The 20,566-nt window shown below is 38.8% G+C and overlaps 2 protein-coding genes across 3 annotated transcripts; one reads left to right on the top strand and one right to left on the bottom strand.

Moving 5' to 3' along the window:
- Positions 1-363: 363 nt before the first annotated feature.
- On the top strand, positions 364-16,808 carry LOC110376563 (probable 3',5'-cyclic phosphodiesterase pde-5). Of its 2 annotated transcripts, none has more exons than XM_064039527.1 (15): positions 364-437; positions 5,082-5,184; positions 5,511-5,636; positions 7,633-7,680; positions 7,778-7,905; positions 8,120-8,197; positions 8,838-8,984; positions 9,251-9,418; positions 9,541-9,761; positions 10,363-10,647; positions 10,861-11,425; positions 13,497-13,655; positions 14,211-14,386; positions 14,982-15,174; positions 15,849-16,808. In XM_064039527.1, the coding sequence occupies exons 1-15, from the start codon at positions 399-401 to the stop codon at positions 16,395-16,397; spliced, it is 2,985 nt and encodes a 994-aa protein (XP_063895597.1). In that variant the 5' UTR covers positions 364-398; the 3' UTR covers positions 16,398-16,808. The 2 variants fall into 2 exon arrangements, with proteins under 2 accessions (XP_063895597.1, XP_063895905.1); XM_064039835.1 differs by having other exon boundaries at positions 5,514-5,636.
- On the bottom strand, positions 16,730-19,945 carry LOC110376561 (MIF-like protein mif-2). The gene is made up of 3 exons (XM_021335062.3): positions 19,785-19,945; positions 18,796-18,971; positions 16,730-16,985 (listed from the first exon to the last, which is right to left on the bottom strand). Exons 1-3 carry the CDS (start codon positions 19,890-19,892, stop codon positions 16,919-16,921), a joined length of 351 nt encoding a protein of 116 aa, XP_021190737.1. The 5' UTR covers positions 19,893-19,945; the 3' UTR covers positions 16,730-16,918.
- Positions 19,946-20,566: the final 621 nt, after the last annotated feature.

Raw genomic sequence — 20,566 nt, forward strand, 5'->3', positions numbered from 1 at the left:
TGTCACAGTACGTAACATTATGAAAAATGTGCGTGAAATCATTTTGAAGAAGCTGACTGCGGTACACACTCAAACAAAATAAAGATTGAAGTATAGGTTCTGGCGGGTGGCGGCTGAAGCACGAGACGAGTACCTTTTTTAAACATTTAATAAGGGATCTTTTCATTAGTATAAAATATCAGGTACTTTTTCAGTGAACGCCCATAAATAGGTATACAGAGAACTGAATTGAAAGCCCCTCCATTTTTTAAATAGGTTAAAAAACCAATATGTTTTGTAAATGTTTCGATGTAGTCATTTTAGCAAACCCCCAATTCGCTATAGATAGCAGGAACATAATAAAGCAATAGTGGCATCGTTTCGGTGGGCATAGCGCTCGCGTCCACCGCGCGGTCAGCATGAGCGCCGCGCGAGCCACCCGCCGCGACACGGCGCAGGTAGGCCGCACTTGGATAGCACTGCACATCATACACCGCACACATTCACTGACGATTGCTTGCGTCTGCCTTCAAACAAACAGACACTTGTATGCTGTCGCAAATGAAGCATTGACTGCGTAAATGACTTAGTTATTAAAGGTGGTATACCCTTCCTATTTGCACATGTTATTAACTAGCGTTCCCTAGCGATGTTTAATGAATATTTTTTCTCTAAGTAATGTTACTTTAATAATTCAATAAATTAAATAAATGTTCAATATTGTAACACAACAGTAGCACTAACATGTTTATATAGAAGCACCTATTTATTGTTTTCTAAGTATGATAATACACACAATGCTTTTCTATGTTGTAATTTCAATGAAATAACTGTAAAATGTATGTACCTACCTACCTACCGCTGAAAATAATTCCTATGTGATGGCACGTTTCTGCGAATGTTCATATTTGAGAAGTTAATCTATGTGTTGTTCTGTGATCATAGTTATTGTGTCGCTCGGCGATGACGTGGATAGTGTTCGCGTACTTATATGTGACATGATATACTCATACGCACGCGGCATTGTCTGTATTACAGCAACAACATTACTAAGTATTGTGAAGAGTTAAGCTAAATATGCTTCTGCGTTGGCGCTAAGTATTACCGAATTAACGTTAATTAAATAATTACGAAATATTAGTTTTAAGTAAGTAAAATGTATGCCGTACGATTTTTAATAATAGTTTATCAAACGTATACAAACATCATGTCACATGGCTAGCACCTAAGTAACTTGTTTACACCAACTAAGCAATTTCGATCCGTCTCGGGAATCGAATCCACTGCTCCATGAAGAGCTGTCGCGCTAAGTGTTACTTGCATTAGACAGACTAGTATTAACGAGGGATAATCTCATACAATCTGAAACTGCTATAAAGTACCCAGCTCACGTACCGCGCCTACACGGCGTAATGATTCGTGCACCAAACCGGGAAGCGAACCCGTCACCTTGAACTGGGAATGTTACAATGTCAAACACAGTTACCCACTTTGGCACTAGCTACGTGACTATCATTTTGGGCTATATCTGGAAATAATAACAGGTATACAGGAACAAAGCCTTTTGTACCGTGGTACGTGTGGTGTAGGTAGGTAAAGGATACATCAACTACAGAGGCTCGTTATGAAACAGTACTAAGTATAGTTAATTCAAAATTGCAAGTGAAAATTGCTTTTTTTTGACGACGCCTCTATTTGTCCACCCTCACCTTCCGAGCGCTCACTGGAACTTAGCTAATTACTTGTCCTTGAATTAGCCAATTATGATGAGTACCTTATATTGTATGGCAAAATATAGATATTAATTAGGGTTTCAATAACGTTAAATAATGACCCTTGGCGTGATTGTATCATGAATCAGGGATAAGTTTGATTAGTTAGGCTCAGCTATAATTACAAACACTGTAAGCTTAAGCCATGGTTCAGCCTGATATCTCGTTAATTTGAAAACTAATTTCTGCTGAAGGTACATGCACACAAATGATATAACCAGTAGGAATTACAGCACACGTTATTAATACTGGGATTCTATGAATTTTATGATTTAGGAATTTCAAATCGAACTGCGCATCAAACGTTTTCGCTGTCAACTAATATTGGTCATAGAATTATTGATGAGTGTTCACTTGTAAACAGATTATTTGATGGATTTCCACAAAAAAATATTCCATCCGAAATCATTCGAATAGTTTCTTCTCTATTATGCGTAATACAACTGAGATTTCAAAATCTATTTTATTCCGTTCCTGTCCTAGATTGACGCTAAAGTGTAGATGTTCCCAAGTTTTGAGGCATCCACCTGCCTCTGCAGAGAACTTCATCATATCCTTATTGTTATCAAGTTGGAATGAGTAATCGGATCTCCGTATAGAAAGTTCATGATTAGAGTGAGTCAGTGCGGCTCCCCCTCGCGGCACAACTTCACCGGCAATATTAACAGGTGTACACAAATTGGACACCATGCCGGGCGCGGTATTGTGGCTTGGAAAACAAAAGAGCCTCGCCAACTAATAGCAGTTTGTAATGGCTGAATACAGCGCTAAGGCTGGCTCATTTGGCCTCCACTGTTATTATGTTCGGACGAATTTGGTGAGTAGGTTATGAGCCAAATTAATGTAAGTGCATCAATAGTAATTGGTAGCCTTAGTTACATGAATAGGTTACTATAACTGACTGTGCATAAAATGAAATGTGTTCTGTGTGTACGGCAAGTTTTAAGAAAAAAAGTTCAGCTACCAAGCGTTTAGTTAGGCGCCTCCATAATAAAGCAACGCTACACGTTAAGACTACTTAAAAGCATTTAAAACAGGCAGTGCCTCGCTTGCACTATTTGTCTTTATAAAAAGTTCATGAATAAATAGATATAAGTATAAACTGGTCCACACGCTGCGCTACACGACCGCTCGCCACAAGTGCCGGTGACGATGTACGAACAGTGTAGGCTCGTCTAGAGAACTCCTAGTAATGAGGGATTTTCTTTTCATTTTTTTAATTAGTTTCCTATCTGATGACTAGATGGCGCTGACCGAGACAGGTGAATGTAAGGGACGGAACGTCCTATCTAATCAAATTCATATAATTTTCAAATCGTATAACGAAACGTTTTGGTTATCAACAATGAAAAAAAAATAGTGAATAAAAGGAGAAAAGAAGTCAGTCAGATTATTATGACGAATGTCAAGAGAGACTTTGAAACAATTTGTCTAGAAATCTGATATTCTTGGGTCTCGGCTCAAAGGGCACGCTGTAACTTTTTTTTAACTTGACAAAGGCTCACTCACGTAGTAGGTGCAACGCCGTCTGACACTGATTTTGTTTTTTTACACGCTTTTTATTAGCTTCACCTGTATGTTTGTATGTTTGTTTGTAACCGACTTCATTGGGCGCGATTTTGACCCACTTTAAACGGCCAGATTTCGTTCAAACTTTGTAGATTTATTGAGGACCGATGACAATACACTAATTTGATAAAATTATTCCATTTTAACCGACTTCCCAAAAAGGAGGAGGTTACACATACACATCGATTACTCCGAGGTTTATTGACCGATTTACGTGATTCTTTTTTTGTTCAACTTGGAATAGCTGCCAGTTGGTCCCATATTCATCAGGTCAGGATCTGATGATGGAAACCCTGAGAAATTGAGGGCAACCTTCAAAACTTGTAGGCATAGATAGGGTAAAAACTTGACACTTGGGTGTACGCCTAAAAGCACTATTCAACTGTGAAGATTTGGAGCTGACCTGATGATGGAGACCAGAGAGGGTCGAGGGAACTCGACAACTGAATATGTAAACTACCTCGTGTTTGGGCTTAAATTATTTGTATTGACAAGACCTTTGCAACAGTGAAGGTTTGGAGCTGACCTGATGATGGAGACCAGAGAAAATGAAGGGAACTCGACAACTGAATATGTAAACTACCTCGTGTTTGGGCTTAAATTATTTGTATTGACAAGACCTTTGCAACAGTGAAGGTTTGGAGCTGACCTGATGATGGAGACCAGAGAAAATGAAGGGAACTCGACAACTGAATATGTAAACTACCTCGTGTTTGGGCTTAAATTATTCGTATTGACAAGACCTATGCAACAGTGAAGGTTTGGAGCTGACCTGATGATGGAGACCAGAGAAAGTCAAGGGAACTCGACAACTGAATATGTAAAATACCTCGTTTGGACTTATATTCTTTGTATTGATGAGAACTTCCCACTTGTATGGATAGTGACAACTATTCGTATCACTGAAAAGCTTTAAATAAATAACCTTTTTACAAAAAAATTAAACCGAGTTCCCAAAACACTAAAAAGCAAAAAAGAAACAAATTTTAGGTGCATCGGCCTAGAAGTCGGTGGCAAAATTAACTTAGTAACATCCATTAGACACCGACTTCTAGGCTTTTCAATTTGCAAAATATGATCTTTGTTAATTTATATAATTTTCATCTGTAGTCGACAAGGTAAGAAAATTAATTAAAATTTTCTAGAATTTTTCTCTACAGTCGATAAGGCAGGACTCGATGTTAATTTTTATTTCCAATAATCATCTTTAGCCGTTTTCTCTAATATTGACAAATGTTTGTATACTAAAGAGAATTTTAATTCTACAAAACAAATAATAGTTTGAAAACAAACTAAAAAGTAGAAAATAAATAATAGTTTAAAAAAACTAAAAAACACGCTTTTTATAGAAAAACGAACTAAAAATAGGAAATAAATTTTAATGAATTTAAATTAAGAAAACAGTGTTAAAAATTTCAATGAATATAAATTAATAATAGTGTGAATACAAAAAAAAATATTTAAAAAAAGCGTGGGGTGCTTTTTAAGATATCATCGAAATGAAAATCACTGTACTCATATCTGTCAATAAAATATTTATAACTATTGACACCATGCACCCCACGCTTTTTTTTTAATTTTTTTTTTTGTATTCACACTATTATTAATTTATATTCATTGAAATTTTTAACACTGTTTTCTTAATTTAAATTCATTAAAATTTATTTCCTATTTTTTAGTTCGTTTTTCTATAAAAAGCGTGTTTTTTAGTTTTTTTTTTAATTCTCAAAAAGAAAGCCTTCCATTGTTGTGACATTTCAGTCGCCTTCCTCGAGGCACAGCCAGTCCAGCAAGGCGCGGAGTCCTGAGGCTCGGTCTCCACATCTCCTGCCGCCGATCTACAACGGCACCGCGACTTCTTCAGGTAAACTAACTGCTTTCCTCAGTGCACAGTGCGCCACAGCCTCTAACGCGACAATACTTGTATACATTGGTTGGTAAACGCGGCCTGGCTGGTGGATAGGAAATAATATAAAACGGACGTCGCCAGAAAATAATGTCAAAAAGGGTTAACTGAATTATTCAATATGTAAAGTTTTGAAATTAAACCTATATAATTGTAAATAGAAGTGAAAACTATGAAAAGAGTATTGATATTGTAAAAAATTATAGTATTATAGACTTAACTTATAAAGAGACTTTAGATTTTGACAAATAGCTTAGAGTAAAATGTAATGAAATTTCCCGCAGCAGGACACAAGCTCCCGGTGTGTCAGCCGGCTCAAGACGGAGGATGGTCACGTTTCCACAGCGACTGTCGCCAGAAGCACTCCACGTACCTGGACTGGACTGCAGTGAGGACCGACACCAAAACTGGTTCGAAAATAAACACTATCGCAAAGAGTAACTATTATAGTAATCTGTGGTATAAGGCATATGGTAGAAGGCAACTTAGACGATCTAATGTATGAATAGGTAGGGAAAATGCTTGAGCATGGTTTTCGTATATTGCAGTTTTGGCAGTCGTCAAGGGTTCGCCTGTTGACGATAGTGAACGTAGAATAAAGTAAATTAATTATGTGTTACTTAAGTATAAGGAACTTGGAAGAACTGATCGTGGTTTAAAACACCGAAGGCAAAAGATCGCACGGACTTTTTCTAATATGGAGTAAAAGATTCGTCGTCTTCCGACCTGTACTTAGACTTAAGACGGATGGACAGAGACCGGTGGAGGCAAATCATCCTCTCCAGGTACTACCCTGCTGCTGACCGCCATCCTCCGATACGAGGGACCGACTCAGTTTTTGCAATGATTGAGGAATGTAATCTACCAATATGTAGATAGAACAAATTCACAGGTATTGTTGGTGCAACAAAGCCGGTTTTAATAATCCATTGCTTTTGTGCCGCGTAATAGAATTAGCGATACTTGACATCAAAGCACTCCACAATGGCACAGAATGAAAGCATTCGAGTATCGACAACAACACTCATTTGACAATACCTAAATGAATTGCAGAGAATGTTAGGCAGGAATGCTTCAAAGCTAATAAATGCAGTTCAATCAAACAAAATCGTTCTGTATTGTTTAGTTCTACGTTGTTCATATTGGAATGAGTTCTAATGAAAAAAATAAATCAAGGCACTAAAATGTATTTTGATGAATATTTCCTGGTAAACTATTTTCTTTCGTATGTACCAAAGAGCAAAACGTAAACGAATGTGTTGCCCTTAATACCCGCGTACTCTTGACGCAAACGCTCTAATTGCAATATATGAACGATAACAGTTAACTGCAACTGATATTTGATGCACTAATTGGACGTACCTGTAAGCTCGTAACGTCAATTAAACATTTTTCATTCTGTTAGGGTCGGCACACAACGTCAATTTTTAGGTTGCTGTTTTCTATTCATCATCAATCCTAAGAAATAAGCAGTGCCTTTGTACTCGATTGTTCTAATTTTCTTCTTGCCTTTGAATGGGGTAAGGTTTGTATAAAATATCGTATATCCTAAGAAATATGTTTCTACGTTCAAGTAATCTTTAGATTAGCATGAAGCTACACTAGTGCCGACGTCTGTGTCTGTCGATCCTGATGTCAGTGGATTATTGCGATATATACAAATAATGTTATCAGTGCGATGTACTGCATAGCCGAACTCCAACACTTGTGGTGACGACACGACGACGCAGGCTCTGGACGGAGGAAAGGATTCGTGTCCGCCGCGTCTTGTCTGACGGGGCGTCAGAAAATCGTCCGCAGTCGCAGTCTGACCGTGCCCTAACTGCAATATTCGAATGTTAATAAACTAATTCAATCATGCAATATGAAATTGTTAACTGAGATGGAAAAACTAAAGAATTTCAAGTTTCAACCAGTATCAGCAAATTGGAAAACCAAATAAATGATTTTTTTGATATTTGTAAGATTTTAATGAAAAGCTCGCATCTGTCGGATGCACGGAATGGAATGTTCAATATCAATTAGTTTCTAAAAATGAACCTGGTTAGTTGAGACCTCCCTATTCCATCTAATTGCAGGGAAAACAATTTGTATGTGTTAGTTAGGATGGACCTGACAACTGTACTGGAAAATATGCGTTCAATGGTATTTGAACATGCGGATCGTTTTAGAGAGTATTTTATTTAGATTTGATCTATGCGTTATTGGATTTGCACTCTTCAGACTATTTTTCGGTTGACTGAATAAACAAAAATATGTAGTGTAGTGTAGGTACTTGTTAATTGTGTTAGTGCATGATGTACCGACGAGTTGTAGATGTGCGGGTGTGAGCGGCTCGTCACCGGAAGGGGGCTCAGCCATCTCAGCGATAGCCTGATATGACTAAATGAATATGTCAACTTACAGGAAACATCCCAAAGCGAGAAAAAGCGAAATCCATGACGTCTTTTAAAGGTAAATAAGCAAGGAATCTTTTTGTAGACCACGATTTAAATATTTCGACATTTAGTAGGAAATATATACTTAAATAAAATATTTGATTGTACCACAGATGCAGAAGAACAAGAAGTGGCAGAATATTTGGAAAACAATAAAGATTTCTTGGAAGCCTATATTTTGGAGCGAGTGCCTGCTGAGGTACTTGAGAAATTGTTGCATAAGAAACTTAAGAAGACTTCCGTAAGTAAAGTGATTTCTAGTCATTTCATATATATTCCTTCACATTATGCTCAAAAATTACATAACTATATATTTTAGATATGTACACAGTTTTGCTTTTTTCTTAGTCTTAATACCAGGATATGTAACTTATAACATCATGATGATGATGATGATGATGTTATAAGTTTTCATGGGGGTCTCTTCTGTGTAAAATATTGCGTCTTTCTTTCAGGTGAAGCCATTGACGCCCAATCATACCCCAGTGATGCATTGCAGAAAACCGGATGCTTGCAAAAAGGAAATGTTTACTGTAAGCCTTCTTTAATAGATTTGTTCATTTAACATCCAAAGATTTCACCATTTCTATAATTATTGGTAAGTAATTTTTACTGAAACCAGGTAAATAAACCATTTATGCCGTGAATTCTGCAAACTGTTATTGAATTTTGATGTTTATCAGAGCAAGCTCCTTGCGTTGGAAATTGCCTAAATACACAGCACGGGTTCCCAGCGATTAGGCACTCAAAACCGTGTTTGCATCACGATTTCAAGCTGCATTTCCACTCGACGCGTGCAAGGGATGCTTGTTAATAACCAATAATAGTATCATCATCATCTGCCGAGCGTTTTCCCAACTACGTTGCTTACTTCCAGTTTGATGCAGTTTACCAAGAGTGTTTTACACGGATCGACTGCGTTTTCAACCCGCAATTCTCTTGGCTTCTAATTACTACTAGCCTTAATAAATTCCAAAAATTTACAAATAACAGAAAGGTCAAAACGAAAAATCCGAAAACAGCTGGAGCTTACACAGATGGTTACGAATTAGCCAGGAAACTCTTCGTAAACCAATAGAATGGTGTAACTTAAACCGGCTGTTCAATATGGGATATAATATATATATTGTTATGCATAGTGAATGAAGGTTTCAGATTGAAAGTACTGTCCAGGATCTGGTGCGAGTAGTGCAGGAGCAGCCGAGCGAGCACGCGGTGCTGTGGCGGCTGGCGCAGCACATGAGCCGCGCGCTGGGCGCCGACGCGCACCGCCTCTACAAGCTCTACCCTGATCACACCACCTTCGTGCAGTTCTTCGTGGTGGGTCCCACTCCACTCACGACACCTTACTTAGCGTCGCCCAACTGGCTTGTAGGGACGCAAAAATATTAAAGAATTAAGGGGTATCATCTTCTAATTTGATTTTTGTGGTTCGTAAAAAGCATTTCATCGTCACTTTTTATTACATAGTAGCTGTTCCTAATCCTTTGCACTAGTCATACAAAATTCTATCAAGATGTAGTTACTCTTCAAGAGGAGTAAGGAGACAAATACACTTGTAGTAAAATATATAAATTATATTATAGCAATCTCAAGACGACGTGCGGAGTTTGGTTCGAGCGTACACAGAGCAAGTACGTCTCGTACTAGAAGTGGCAAAAGCCGGTACATGTAGACGCGTATCGAGAGCTGAGAATCCGCGAATATTCCCGCAGACTCCAGTAGCACTGTTTAGATCTTTGGGGAAAAATGTGGTGAGTGAACTGGAAAAAACACTCATAACTTTTTTTTTAATATCTATGAGAGAATGTCTTGGTCTTGGGAGGAGTTAATCAGCTAATAAAGCAATGAATTAGGTAGCTTACTATAATTTTAGAAACAAGCCAACCACGTGATGTACCAGCCGATCCTGACGAAGACCGGTAAGACGGCCTACGTCCTGGAGATGTGGAGAGTGAAGGACAGGTTCAAGGATGTCGACGAGGAGATCAGCTCCAACTTCCTCGTGCTCGGCAGTGTGGCGCTGCACTACTGTAACTTGTACCTTGATAAGAAAAGGGAGAGAAATATGTCCGATTTCCTTTTGGACGTTGTGAAGTAAGTGAATCATCATCTATCCAGATGGCATTTTACCGTCTTAAAAAAATATAATATATTTATATCAGATTAGATATCAAATTTCAATAATACGTCAATTATGAAGTACTACTAATAGTTAAAGTTGAGAGTGAACAATTGGAGTCTAAATGACATATACACTTTGTAGTTATTGTAATTGCGTATATGCTTGTGTTTATGTGAGTGAGGATAAATCGAGTGTTGCATCAACAATGTATTTTTACAGACATTTCATGTAGATATGGTGATTTGTTGTATGGTGTTGTGCAGAAAATATAATATTTATCAAATGATACCTACCTAATTACAACAATCGTATAATAAAACACGTATCTAAACAAAATTATATACAAAGTTATAAGTAGTATATAATATAATGTAGTGGTATATAATTACTTCTAACGTTAGGCTAATAAATTAGAGCGGTCCCACGACACGACAAAATTTTGTTTAGTCTGACATGCTTTAGTTGGTACTTACGTAGTGTTCAAAGTATTTTTTGCTTTTTATAGGATATTCTGTGCTACCATTCTACCCCAAAGACGCCCACTAAGCCTAATGCATTTCTTGATAATTTCAGGGCGATATTCGAAGAAATGGACTCACTAGAAAAGCTAATTAAAAGGATTTTACAATTCGCCCAGCGCCTGGTCCGTGCAGATCGGGCGTCTCTATTCCTGGTGGACTACAGGAATTCTGAGCTGGTCTCCACTGTGTTCGACCTGAAGTACGAACCAGGTCAAGACCGGGATATGGAGAAGAAGGAAATCAGAATGCCAATCAACAGAGGTATCGCGGGACACGTGGCGCTGTCGGGGAAAACTATGAACATTCCAGATGCTTATTCTGATCATCGGTTTAACAAGTAAGTTAGAATAATAATTCATTAATGGGAATTGTTTTGTGAACATCGAATCACCGTGAGTTTTCACAGCTCCCGATAAATAACTACTGTTCCTCTGGAATAAGGATTAAAAAAAAAATACTGTTTCGAAGTTGTATCTAAATTGAGATATCTCAGTGACTTTTTCAGTATCTACAAAAATATGTCTGGCGCTGACTTCAAAATGTTTTACAGGGAGGTTGATGAAGCAACTGGCTACAAAACCACTAGCATACTGTGCATGCCGATCAAGGTGCGCGGCAGAGTCATCGGCGTCGTGCAGATGGTCAACAAGCGCAACGGCGACCCCTTCGATCGAGAAGATGAAGAATATTTCGAGCTATTCTCCACATTCTTCGGCTTGTCTCTTCACCAGGCCATGCTTTATGATACGATCAGGATGAAAGAGCAGAAGTACAGGGTCGCTCTGGAGGTCCTGAGCTACCACAACACGTGCAGAGATAACGAAGTGCTGGCAATGTTGGCAGACAAAGAGCCAATATCCATAAACCTTAATGACTACTACCTCAATCCTTACAAATTGAGCGAGTTCGAGAAGTGCAAGTCTGTCATCAAGATGTTCAGCGACTTGTTCGGTCTGGCCAACTTTGATATCGTGACGCTGACGAGGTTTGTGCTGACGGTGAAGAAGAACTACCGGACGGTGCCGTACCACAACTTCGACCACGGCTGGACGGTCGCGCACACGATGCATGTCATACTGGAGAACGATGAACAAAAGCGCTTCAACTGTAAAATGGTAAGTTCTTGATATTAATATTTCTATTTCTTGATATTAAATTGAAGCAGGTTTTAAGATGGGTTTTAGTTCCCTGCATGTTTTCTTGTTTTACATGTTTTGCCTATACCTTCATGGCTAAGGGAATACGTATTGTTGAAGAACGTTAGGGTTTATCCCACCCAAAACAAAAATGTGAAAGACTGCCAAGTTCGATAATATGGGAATGCTTCGCCTATAAAAGAAGTGAGATCTGAATAAGTACCAAGTTCCATACACATACCTCAGTTAAAAATAGTTACTTTTTAATGATGTCACTTGGCAAGTTTTCATACACCTTGTTATAAACCTACTAAACGCAATGAATCAAGTATTTAATTTTCTATTAAAACTTGCCAAGTAATCATCATTAAAAAGTAACTATTTTTAACTGAGGTATGTGTATGGAACTTGGTACTTATTCAGATCTCACTTCTTTTATAGGCGAAGCATTCCCATATTATCGAACTTGGCAGTCTTTCACATTTTTGTTTTGGGTGGGATTTCATTTATTTTTGTAAGGTTGTTTATTTTATTTTTTTCTTATGATGAAGTTAGTTAAAGAAATGTCTCATTTATACTATTTTTTAGATTTTTTAATATGCACTATGTTTCTTACAAAGAAATGAACTAGATTAACTAAATGGACTAGATTTACCAACTGACTGACATGACATGTTATCATATATTATGTTCGTGGATCAAAGTTACACATTCGTTATTTTCGAAAGTGATTCACACTTGGCCGTTTTCAGATTTTTACTTTACTTTGACTAAATACAAACCTTTGTACCATTCGAAGATATATTATATAAATATAAATAAATTTAGTTCGTTTTAGTTCCTTAGGGGTATAAATTTACACCGGGTATAAAACACCTCCATTATTTTGAAACCGACTCACACTTGGCCATTTTCAGATTTTTCCCTTTACCTTGACATAAAGACCTACCTCCATGCCAAATTTCAAGTCAATACGACCATTAGTTCCTTAGGGGTATAAATTTACACCGGGTATAAAACACCTCCATTATTTTGAAACCGACTCACACTTGGCCATTTTCAGATTTTTCCCTTTACCTTGACATAAAGACCTACCTCCATGCCAAATTTCAAGTCAATACGACCATTGGAAGTGGTCTAGGTTTTTGATGAGTGAGTCAGTGAATCAGTGAATCAGTGAATCAGTGAATCAGTCAGTGAGTGTATAGTAAAAATAGCGATTTTCTGACGTCAATATCTCAAGACCTACAATAGGTATATTAATGAAATTTTGTATTTTAGATAAGTGAAGGGGTCTCAACAGATACTAGAAATTTGATATGCGTATATAAAATAGATTTTGAGTTACAGGGGGGTCGAATTTGGCCCGAAATGGTTCGTGTAATATAACCCACGGCCGGTGTGTCGCTTTTTTTGCTCGAACTTGGCGGACACACTGCCGTGTGTCTAGATTTATTTTCATCCATACATAGGGGCTTGTAATTCATCCCAACTTTTACATAAAGGATACGTACGCGCCGCCCACTTCTTAGCACATTCTTGCAGATATGTAAACTTGTAAATCGGAATTGCAAAAAACACCTGTGTTAAAGCGAAGTTTGTTCGTCTTGTATCCCGATTTCGGGGTTGCTGTCTCATTGTGATTTTCTTTCGAACTTCTGACTATCAGCTAAGATTATATAAGTGTCAGCCGGGACTAGGGCTGCCATCTCGAATTTCGCCAAACCCGGACAAACATTAAAAAAACCCGGACATTTGGCGTAAATCGCATTTTTCCCCGAACGAGTACGATTTTTTTAAACAAAATAATACCTAATTTGTAATCCATTTACTTTTAACATATACTTAAATTCAATGAGGTGCTTGCTTACATGAAAAGTGTCCGGGTTTTCCCCGGACACTTCTTGAAACCCCGCCCGGACGGCCCCCGGACGGCCTCCAAACGAGGACAAATCCGGGGAAACCCGGACGGATGGCAGCCCTAGCCGGGACCCACAATTAAAATGCAAAAGTCATCACCATGATGATTATGTGTTTGTGTATGTTGCAGCGTTTGGCCCTGTTCGTGGCGTGCCTGTGCCACGACCTGGACCACCGCGGCTACACGAACCAGTACATGAGCGAGACGGCGTCCCCCCTCGCCGCCATGTACACCACCTCCACTCTGGAACACCATCACTTCAACATAACCGTCACCATCCTCCAACAGGTTAGTGCCCTCCTACGTATTTCGAAAACCTGCTTTTGAGATGGGACTAGAAGCTATGAAATTATACCCTAAGGGTCAATTCACACTGAAAGAGCAGCGGCCGGCAGCGGCGGCAGGGAAAGGTTGAGCGTGAGCGCGGCGCGCGGCGCGGCAGCATCGCGCCGCGCTCTTACATTTCCGTGCTCTTACGGTCGCTGCCGGCCGCTGCTCTTTCAGTGTGAATTGACCCTAAGGGTAGCAGCGGCCGGCAGCGGCCGTAAGAGCACGGAAAATGTAAGAGCGCGGCGCGATGCGGCGCCGCGCGGCGCCGCGCGGCCCGCCGCGCTCGCGCTCAATCACTTGTATTTACGGCCGCCGCCGGCCGCTGCCGGCCGCTGCTCTTTCAGTGGGAATTGACCCTGGAAAGATTATTAGATGATAAAAAACAGGTTTATTCGAACTTTTTGTACCAGAAAAAGAGCAACTAGTTCTGTTTGTTTGTTACTGATAAATTAACTTTGTTGCTTTCTAGGATAAGATGCTTGTTTAGCTAATAGGTTCACTTGTTTCATGCAGGATGGTCACAACATCTTCTCGCACATCTCCAGCGAGGACTACAAGGAGATCCTGGGCTACATCAAGCACTCGATCCTCGCGACCGACCTGGCAGCCTTCTTCCCCAACCTGGCCAAGATCAACCAGCTCCACGAAGGCGACACTCCTCAGTTTGACTGGGAGATACAGACTCATATGTAAGTCATGTATTAAATACTGTTTGTTAGTTTTTAATTACATTTATTTTTAATAGTCATGGTTCATTCCAAATAATGGAAATGATCAATTTACAGGTTTTGCAAAAAAATATGTTTCACTAAGTATATCCGCGATTCGATTGGAACTTTACTCTTAACTTTTTTTTAAAAGTAGCTTATTTTCGTCTATGAAGTACGGTTGATTACGTTGGAGTCGATTCAGTTTTAGCATCTCCGTGTGACAATGATTACACTGTCTTACAAGAAACAGTGCTGTTGCAGTACGCAGGTGCCCCATGTTGTTCTACATTTGCAGGTTATACATACTGTAACAAAGTAGTTTGATGTCGTTTCTGTCTCGAGCATTATTTAAGGTGTCCTCTTACAGTGAAAATCGAAATAACCTAGTCTTACTTTATTATTCAGATACAGTTAGAGTGAGATTTCACCAGAATGGTTCGCGTACACAATGTATACCTACGCGTTGGCGCGAGTTCACTGTCGGAATTGTGCGTGCACAATCTGTGATCAAGTAGATGAGGACAACCATTTATGTCGCTTATAATGCTGCTTACCTACCCCTTATCATTCCCAGGGAACTAGCGATGGCAATATCCATGACGGCCGCCGACCTGTCAGCATCTGCCAAGCCCTGGTGCATCCAGATCAAGACCGTGAATGTCATCTTCGAAGAATTCTACGATCAAGGAGACAAGGAGAGAGCTGCGGGGAGGGAACCCATCCCCATGATGGACCGGAATAAACCTGAGGAGCAGCCTTCTAGCCAGGTCATTATATACTTGTATATCAAGAATTTTCAGATTCCATCCATAAATAGCATTATCAAGAAATAAAGATTTTGAAAAGTATCTTTTCTATTAGATAATGTAACAGGGTAACAAATATATTTATTAAGTTCAAAGGCTAAATTATATCATTTCTCAAATCAGTGTCATGTGAAATAAGTCGATAGTATCCGTAAGTACCCAAAAATAAATAGGGGATATGGGCATTGTTTTATTAAATGAAGTTTTCCATATCAAAACAATGTGATGATACAGTTTTCTTTAGTTGTAAATTAGTTTTCCACCTGTGGTTTTTAGTGTGAACGAATATGCACCCGTCGAAGTATTTCATTAAAATCGGCAAAAACACCTTAGTAAATAAATTGCAGGAATACATGTTTCCCTCATATCATATTAAAAGCTGGTATAAAATAATAATTTAAGTACCTACCGTAATGATGTGCGCAAAGAGAATAAAAAAGTAGTTTTCAAGGAATACTAACTCGTGCACGGGTAATTTTACTGCGAAATGAATGACAGAAATATTGATGTATCGGAAACCGCATCAAACCACTCGAATGAAATACCTTTCGCTTAAGCTTACTGTAGGAATATAAACATGTAAACTACATTTTCAAGAATTAGTCGAGTGCACCATTACAATGTTCTCGTTGCAGGTGGGTTTCCTGAGTCAGATCTGCATTCCCTGCTACAGCATGCTGTGCCACATCCTGCCGCACACGCGCCCGATGTACGTCATGGCTCTCATAAACCTTGACAGATGGAAGGACAGGGCTGACAACATCAACAAATCAACATTAGAGTTTTCTCCTATTATGACTGACTTTGAAAACTCAGAAAACACCCGAGCTGGACACGAAAATGAGGAGAAGATAAAACCTGAGACAACGCGTGAAGGAATAAAACCAAAACTTAAGATAAGAAGTGAATTGTCTCCTGTAACCGAAGTCGTCCATGATTCTCTTATTTGGGAAGATGATGATGATGCAGAGGTAGCGCTCACAGAAGGTAACCAGCTGCATGCTGGCGGCATTTGGAAGGACATCGATGGCGATGATTGGATAGACGAGTGGATCAATGAAGAAGGAGTAGTAGTTCAGGGGAGGGATGTGAAACCTATTGTTGATAAGGACAATCGAAAGAAAGATGACGCAGCAATGGAGGTTACCTCGAAACCTTCGGTCGTCCGTCAATTATTTTCCTAGTAGCTAATTTTTGTAGAGTATTCTTCCTTCTTTAGATTAATTTATGTTTTTTTTTGCCATTTCGAAAGGCTTAGTAATAAATGCTAGTTTGAGTACTTATCTACTGGTATATTGCTGATCAGTGGTAACTTAATTTAAGCGCAGACCTCATTATAAGAGGTTGTTTTAATTTAATTGTTATTAGAATAGGATTTATGTATTGATTCATTTGTAAACATAAGTACGTACCATACATGGGCATGCAAGATAATTCGATAATGCACATATTATATGAATAGTACCTAAAGAGCCTTTTTAAGAATACTAGACACATCAATAAATTAACACACTGCTTAAAACTTCATATGTTATATTATGTGGATTAAAATAAATTACAGCAACAATTTAACAAATAAAATTACTCCAACATTTGCCCATTTTTTCATAATCACAACCAGTTCATTTAGGTTCATCTAGTCAACGTTTATCACAATATGAATAAATGCATTTCGATCTTTGGAGACAGAGCCAACAAGCATCAACTAAGCCAATGTCACTCCTCCTTTGCCAATATCCTGTCCCTTGAGATCGTAGAACGACAAGAAGAAGCTGAAACAATACACATTTACATGTTAAACAACATTAAAAATATACATATGTAAGTATAGGTATTCACCGATATTGGGATAAGGGCTCAAGCTTCTCGTGGCTAGGGCTCCAGAGAGTAGCCCATATCTGCCGTTTATTTGAATCAATATCGAGTTAAACTGACAAAGCAAACTCAACGAAACGGCATAAATCCGTCTTAATCAGTAGGCAGCCGAATAAAATGCAGCTACGTTAATAGACGGATAGTTGCGTGCACTTGAAACTGACGCTGCTGGTATTATCTACCCGGGTCCACGCCCCCTCGCTGCAACTGCTAACTATGTGTCGGTGCAAACGGGCGACTGATCGCAGCCCCCGGCGGCTGTCGCCCACATTCGTAAAAACATCAGCGTTATCTGCCTAGCATTTTTGCAACCATGATTTTATTTATTTGGCTAACTAACAATTGTTTACACGATAAAAATATTAAATGATAGATCTCATCATAATACCTCAGCATACTATGACAGATAGACTATTAACAGCGCCTACGTCAAAAGTTCTGTTCTCAATCTAAATGACAACTTGCTATAAATATTTCAAAAGGCGCTAATACTGTCGATATTAAACGTGTCTGACAATATTCATTTCAAATATACATTATTCCCTACTACATACGTAAAAACCGGCTAAGTGCGAGTCGGACAATAAAATTAGGTTTGTTGTATGGGAGCTCCCCCCCCCCAAAATATTTATTTAATTCTAGTTTTCAGTATTTGTTGTTATAGCGGCTACAAAAATACATCATCTGTGTAAATTGCAGCTCTCTAACTCATCACGGTTCATGAGATACAGCCTGGTGACAGACGGACGGACACAGAGGAGCGAAAACAATAGGGTTCCGTTTTAGTGTTTGGGTACGGAACCCTAAAAATCAGACCTCAGATTGTAAGTGAGGATTTTTCACCTAGCACCTGGTACCTGAGAATTGGCCCTCGGTCTAAGCTTGCAGGTATGTGTACGTGCGCTAAACACACTAATATTAACCTAGCATGTATGTTTTGTCCTTCAGAAAATAAGAAAGGTCTGGGGGGTCCTGGGATCTTGCTCTATTAAAGCTATTATGGGGTCGGCTTCCAGTCTAACTGATATTTTTGCCAACTGTGGTGGTTACAAGGCACGAGTCGTGGAAATTGCGGTAGTGAGTGGCGGCCATCGGCTGCACGTGAATATGTGCGTTTTTTTTAGGGCCTGATTTTACGGCGAAAACTGAAATATGGTACACACAGACAGATAGACAGACTGACAGCGGAGTCCATTAATAAGGGCTAGTTTACCCTTTTAGTAAGTACGTCATACCTATATAAAAATAAAAAAAAACTGGTCGTCGCTGGTCACTGCCTGTTGTGGCAGGTTATAGATTTGCGTCTCGTTTACGTCGAGCATTCGTCATGTGACGAGTAATAATCACCCTCTGCACTCATTAACTGCCAAGTACGACGGAATGAAACGAGAATTGGATGGTATGTGATTGACATTACCTATGACACAAAGAGTTCGCTCATCCATACGATTGTCAATCCGTTTGCACGAAGTATTGAATCATGGTCAGGTCAATCCTTACTCGAGCCACCAATTAACACGAAACTTGAGTTTATTTATTGATTGAAGTGCGCCAACAGCGAGTGAGTCTCCGAGTAAGATGCAGGCGTGACTAGTTTCAGACTAATTGTTAAACTACATGTAACATTGTTTAGGATATCTAACTTTGAAATCTTTGAAGTAGAAAACACGCAAGTTAGATTTGTATCGTTTGACATAATATACTTACTGATTTGGTGGTATTCCGAGTTCTTTCTCGATGAAAGCAGTGACTTCTCTGGTGATAACTTTGTTCTCCTCCAGTCCTAGATGGCCGATAGACTCGAGGGTGGCCACGGCGCTAGGAGTCGACGCCTGCCCGGCGAAGGAGATGTGGCAGTCACCTGACACCACGCATAGGAATTTCTAGAACAGCAATATAAATATATGATCATTGTAGGAGTCAACTGTAGGAATCAATTGAAGGAGCATATTGTGTGTACCTACTGCTATAACAAACTTATTAATAATCGGGGTGAGACTTTTTTTTTGTTTTATTTCCAAATAATATTCCGATAAGAAGTGCTTCCTGTACTATCGCTAGCAAGATCAAAATAGTGACATCTGACATAGTTTAGAATATACTTTTCCATAATAACAACCTCGTATGAAAAACCACAAATACGACACAACACTGTCTTCAATATGTTTCTACAGTTTATTTACATGAAATAAATAACAAATTCGCTTTCGTTCACAATCTTATCAGTGTGTTTACAATTTATATAGTTTCGTAATATTTACCTGACATCGCACAGCATTATATTATCTAACAATAAGTTATATAAAAAACCGGCCAAGTGCGAGTCGGATTCGCGCACGAAGTAATTCCGTATATTGTTTATAAAACGTTCCATAATTATAATACATTCCTTATTCGGCGAATATTTCAACTGTTGCCGTTTTAATATCGTGCAAAAATGAGCAAAATAATCAGGTTTGTTGTATGGGAGCCCCCCAAAATATTTATTTTAGTCTAGTTTTCAGTATTTTTTGTTATAGCAAACATAAATACATCGTCTGTGAAAATTTCAACTCTCTAATTATCACGTGCCTGCCTGATGACAGACAGACGGACGGAGTGCGGACGGAGTGCGGACGGACAGACAGAGGAGCGAAAACAAAAGGGTCCCGTTTTACCCTTTGGGTTCGGAACCCTAAAAATATAATAATACTTACATCCTCTGGTTTCCTGACAACTTTAGATAGCAAGGGCAGGATCTTGTTGACGAAATCCTTCGGAACTTGGCTGATAGGAATGTTAGTTAAGATCCTTAAGCAAGGCATGTTTGTGCGTGCTGTATGCTCGTATGTCCCGACGTTACTGGCGGCTCGGTGATACGAGTCACCGGTTTTATCAATGTGTTTCCAAGGGCACTCGCTTATCAGTGTAACGACAATTTCTTTTAGGGATGCGCTCGATATAATCTTTAATGATCGTTGTCCGTCATTTGTTGTTATTTCGTCCATACCACCAATTTTTGTTACTTTCTTTGGCAATATTAAAATAGTTTCAGTGATTTTATACTAACCTCTTGTTCTAGGGTGCTGTTATTTGACAAGAACAACAATGATTCACCTCAGGCATAGTTATTTTGCCACATCAAACAATATTCATTACTGTTCATGGAAAATCTGTATTTTTCTTAGGAACATCAAGAGGTGTGTGTAAGTTTTGCGTTTCAAATACATAATCTGTCCGACTGTCTGTCAAGTGACAAGTTAAAGATAAATTGTAACGTAAGATTACGTAGTATCACGTAGTTCAGTAACTTGTAGCACAGGCGTGTAGCGAACGTCATCTGTTACAACTATTGACCCTCTGCAACAGCAATCATATTTTTTTTGTACAAAATTAGTTATAAATTATGTACCTAATTACTCAGTTATTTCATAGTTATTTGTAATATATTTTGACTAGATATGTAGTATCCTCGATGAACTTTAAAAATACTGTCATT

The sequence above is a fragment of the Helicoverpa armigera genome, chromosome 1, assembly GCF_030705265.1.
Source record: "Helicoverpa armigera isolate CAAS_96S chromosome 1, ASM3070526v1, whole genome shotgun sequence".
In the NCBI taxonomy this organism is placed as follows: domain Eukaryota; kingdom Metazoa; phylum Arthropoda; class Insecta; order Lepidoptera; family Noctuidae; genus Helicoverpa; species Helicoverpa armigera.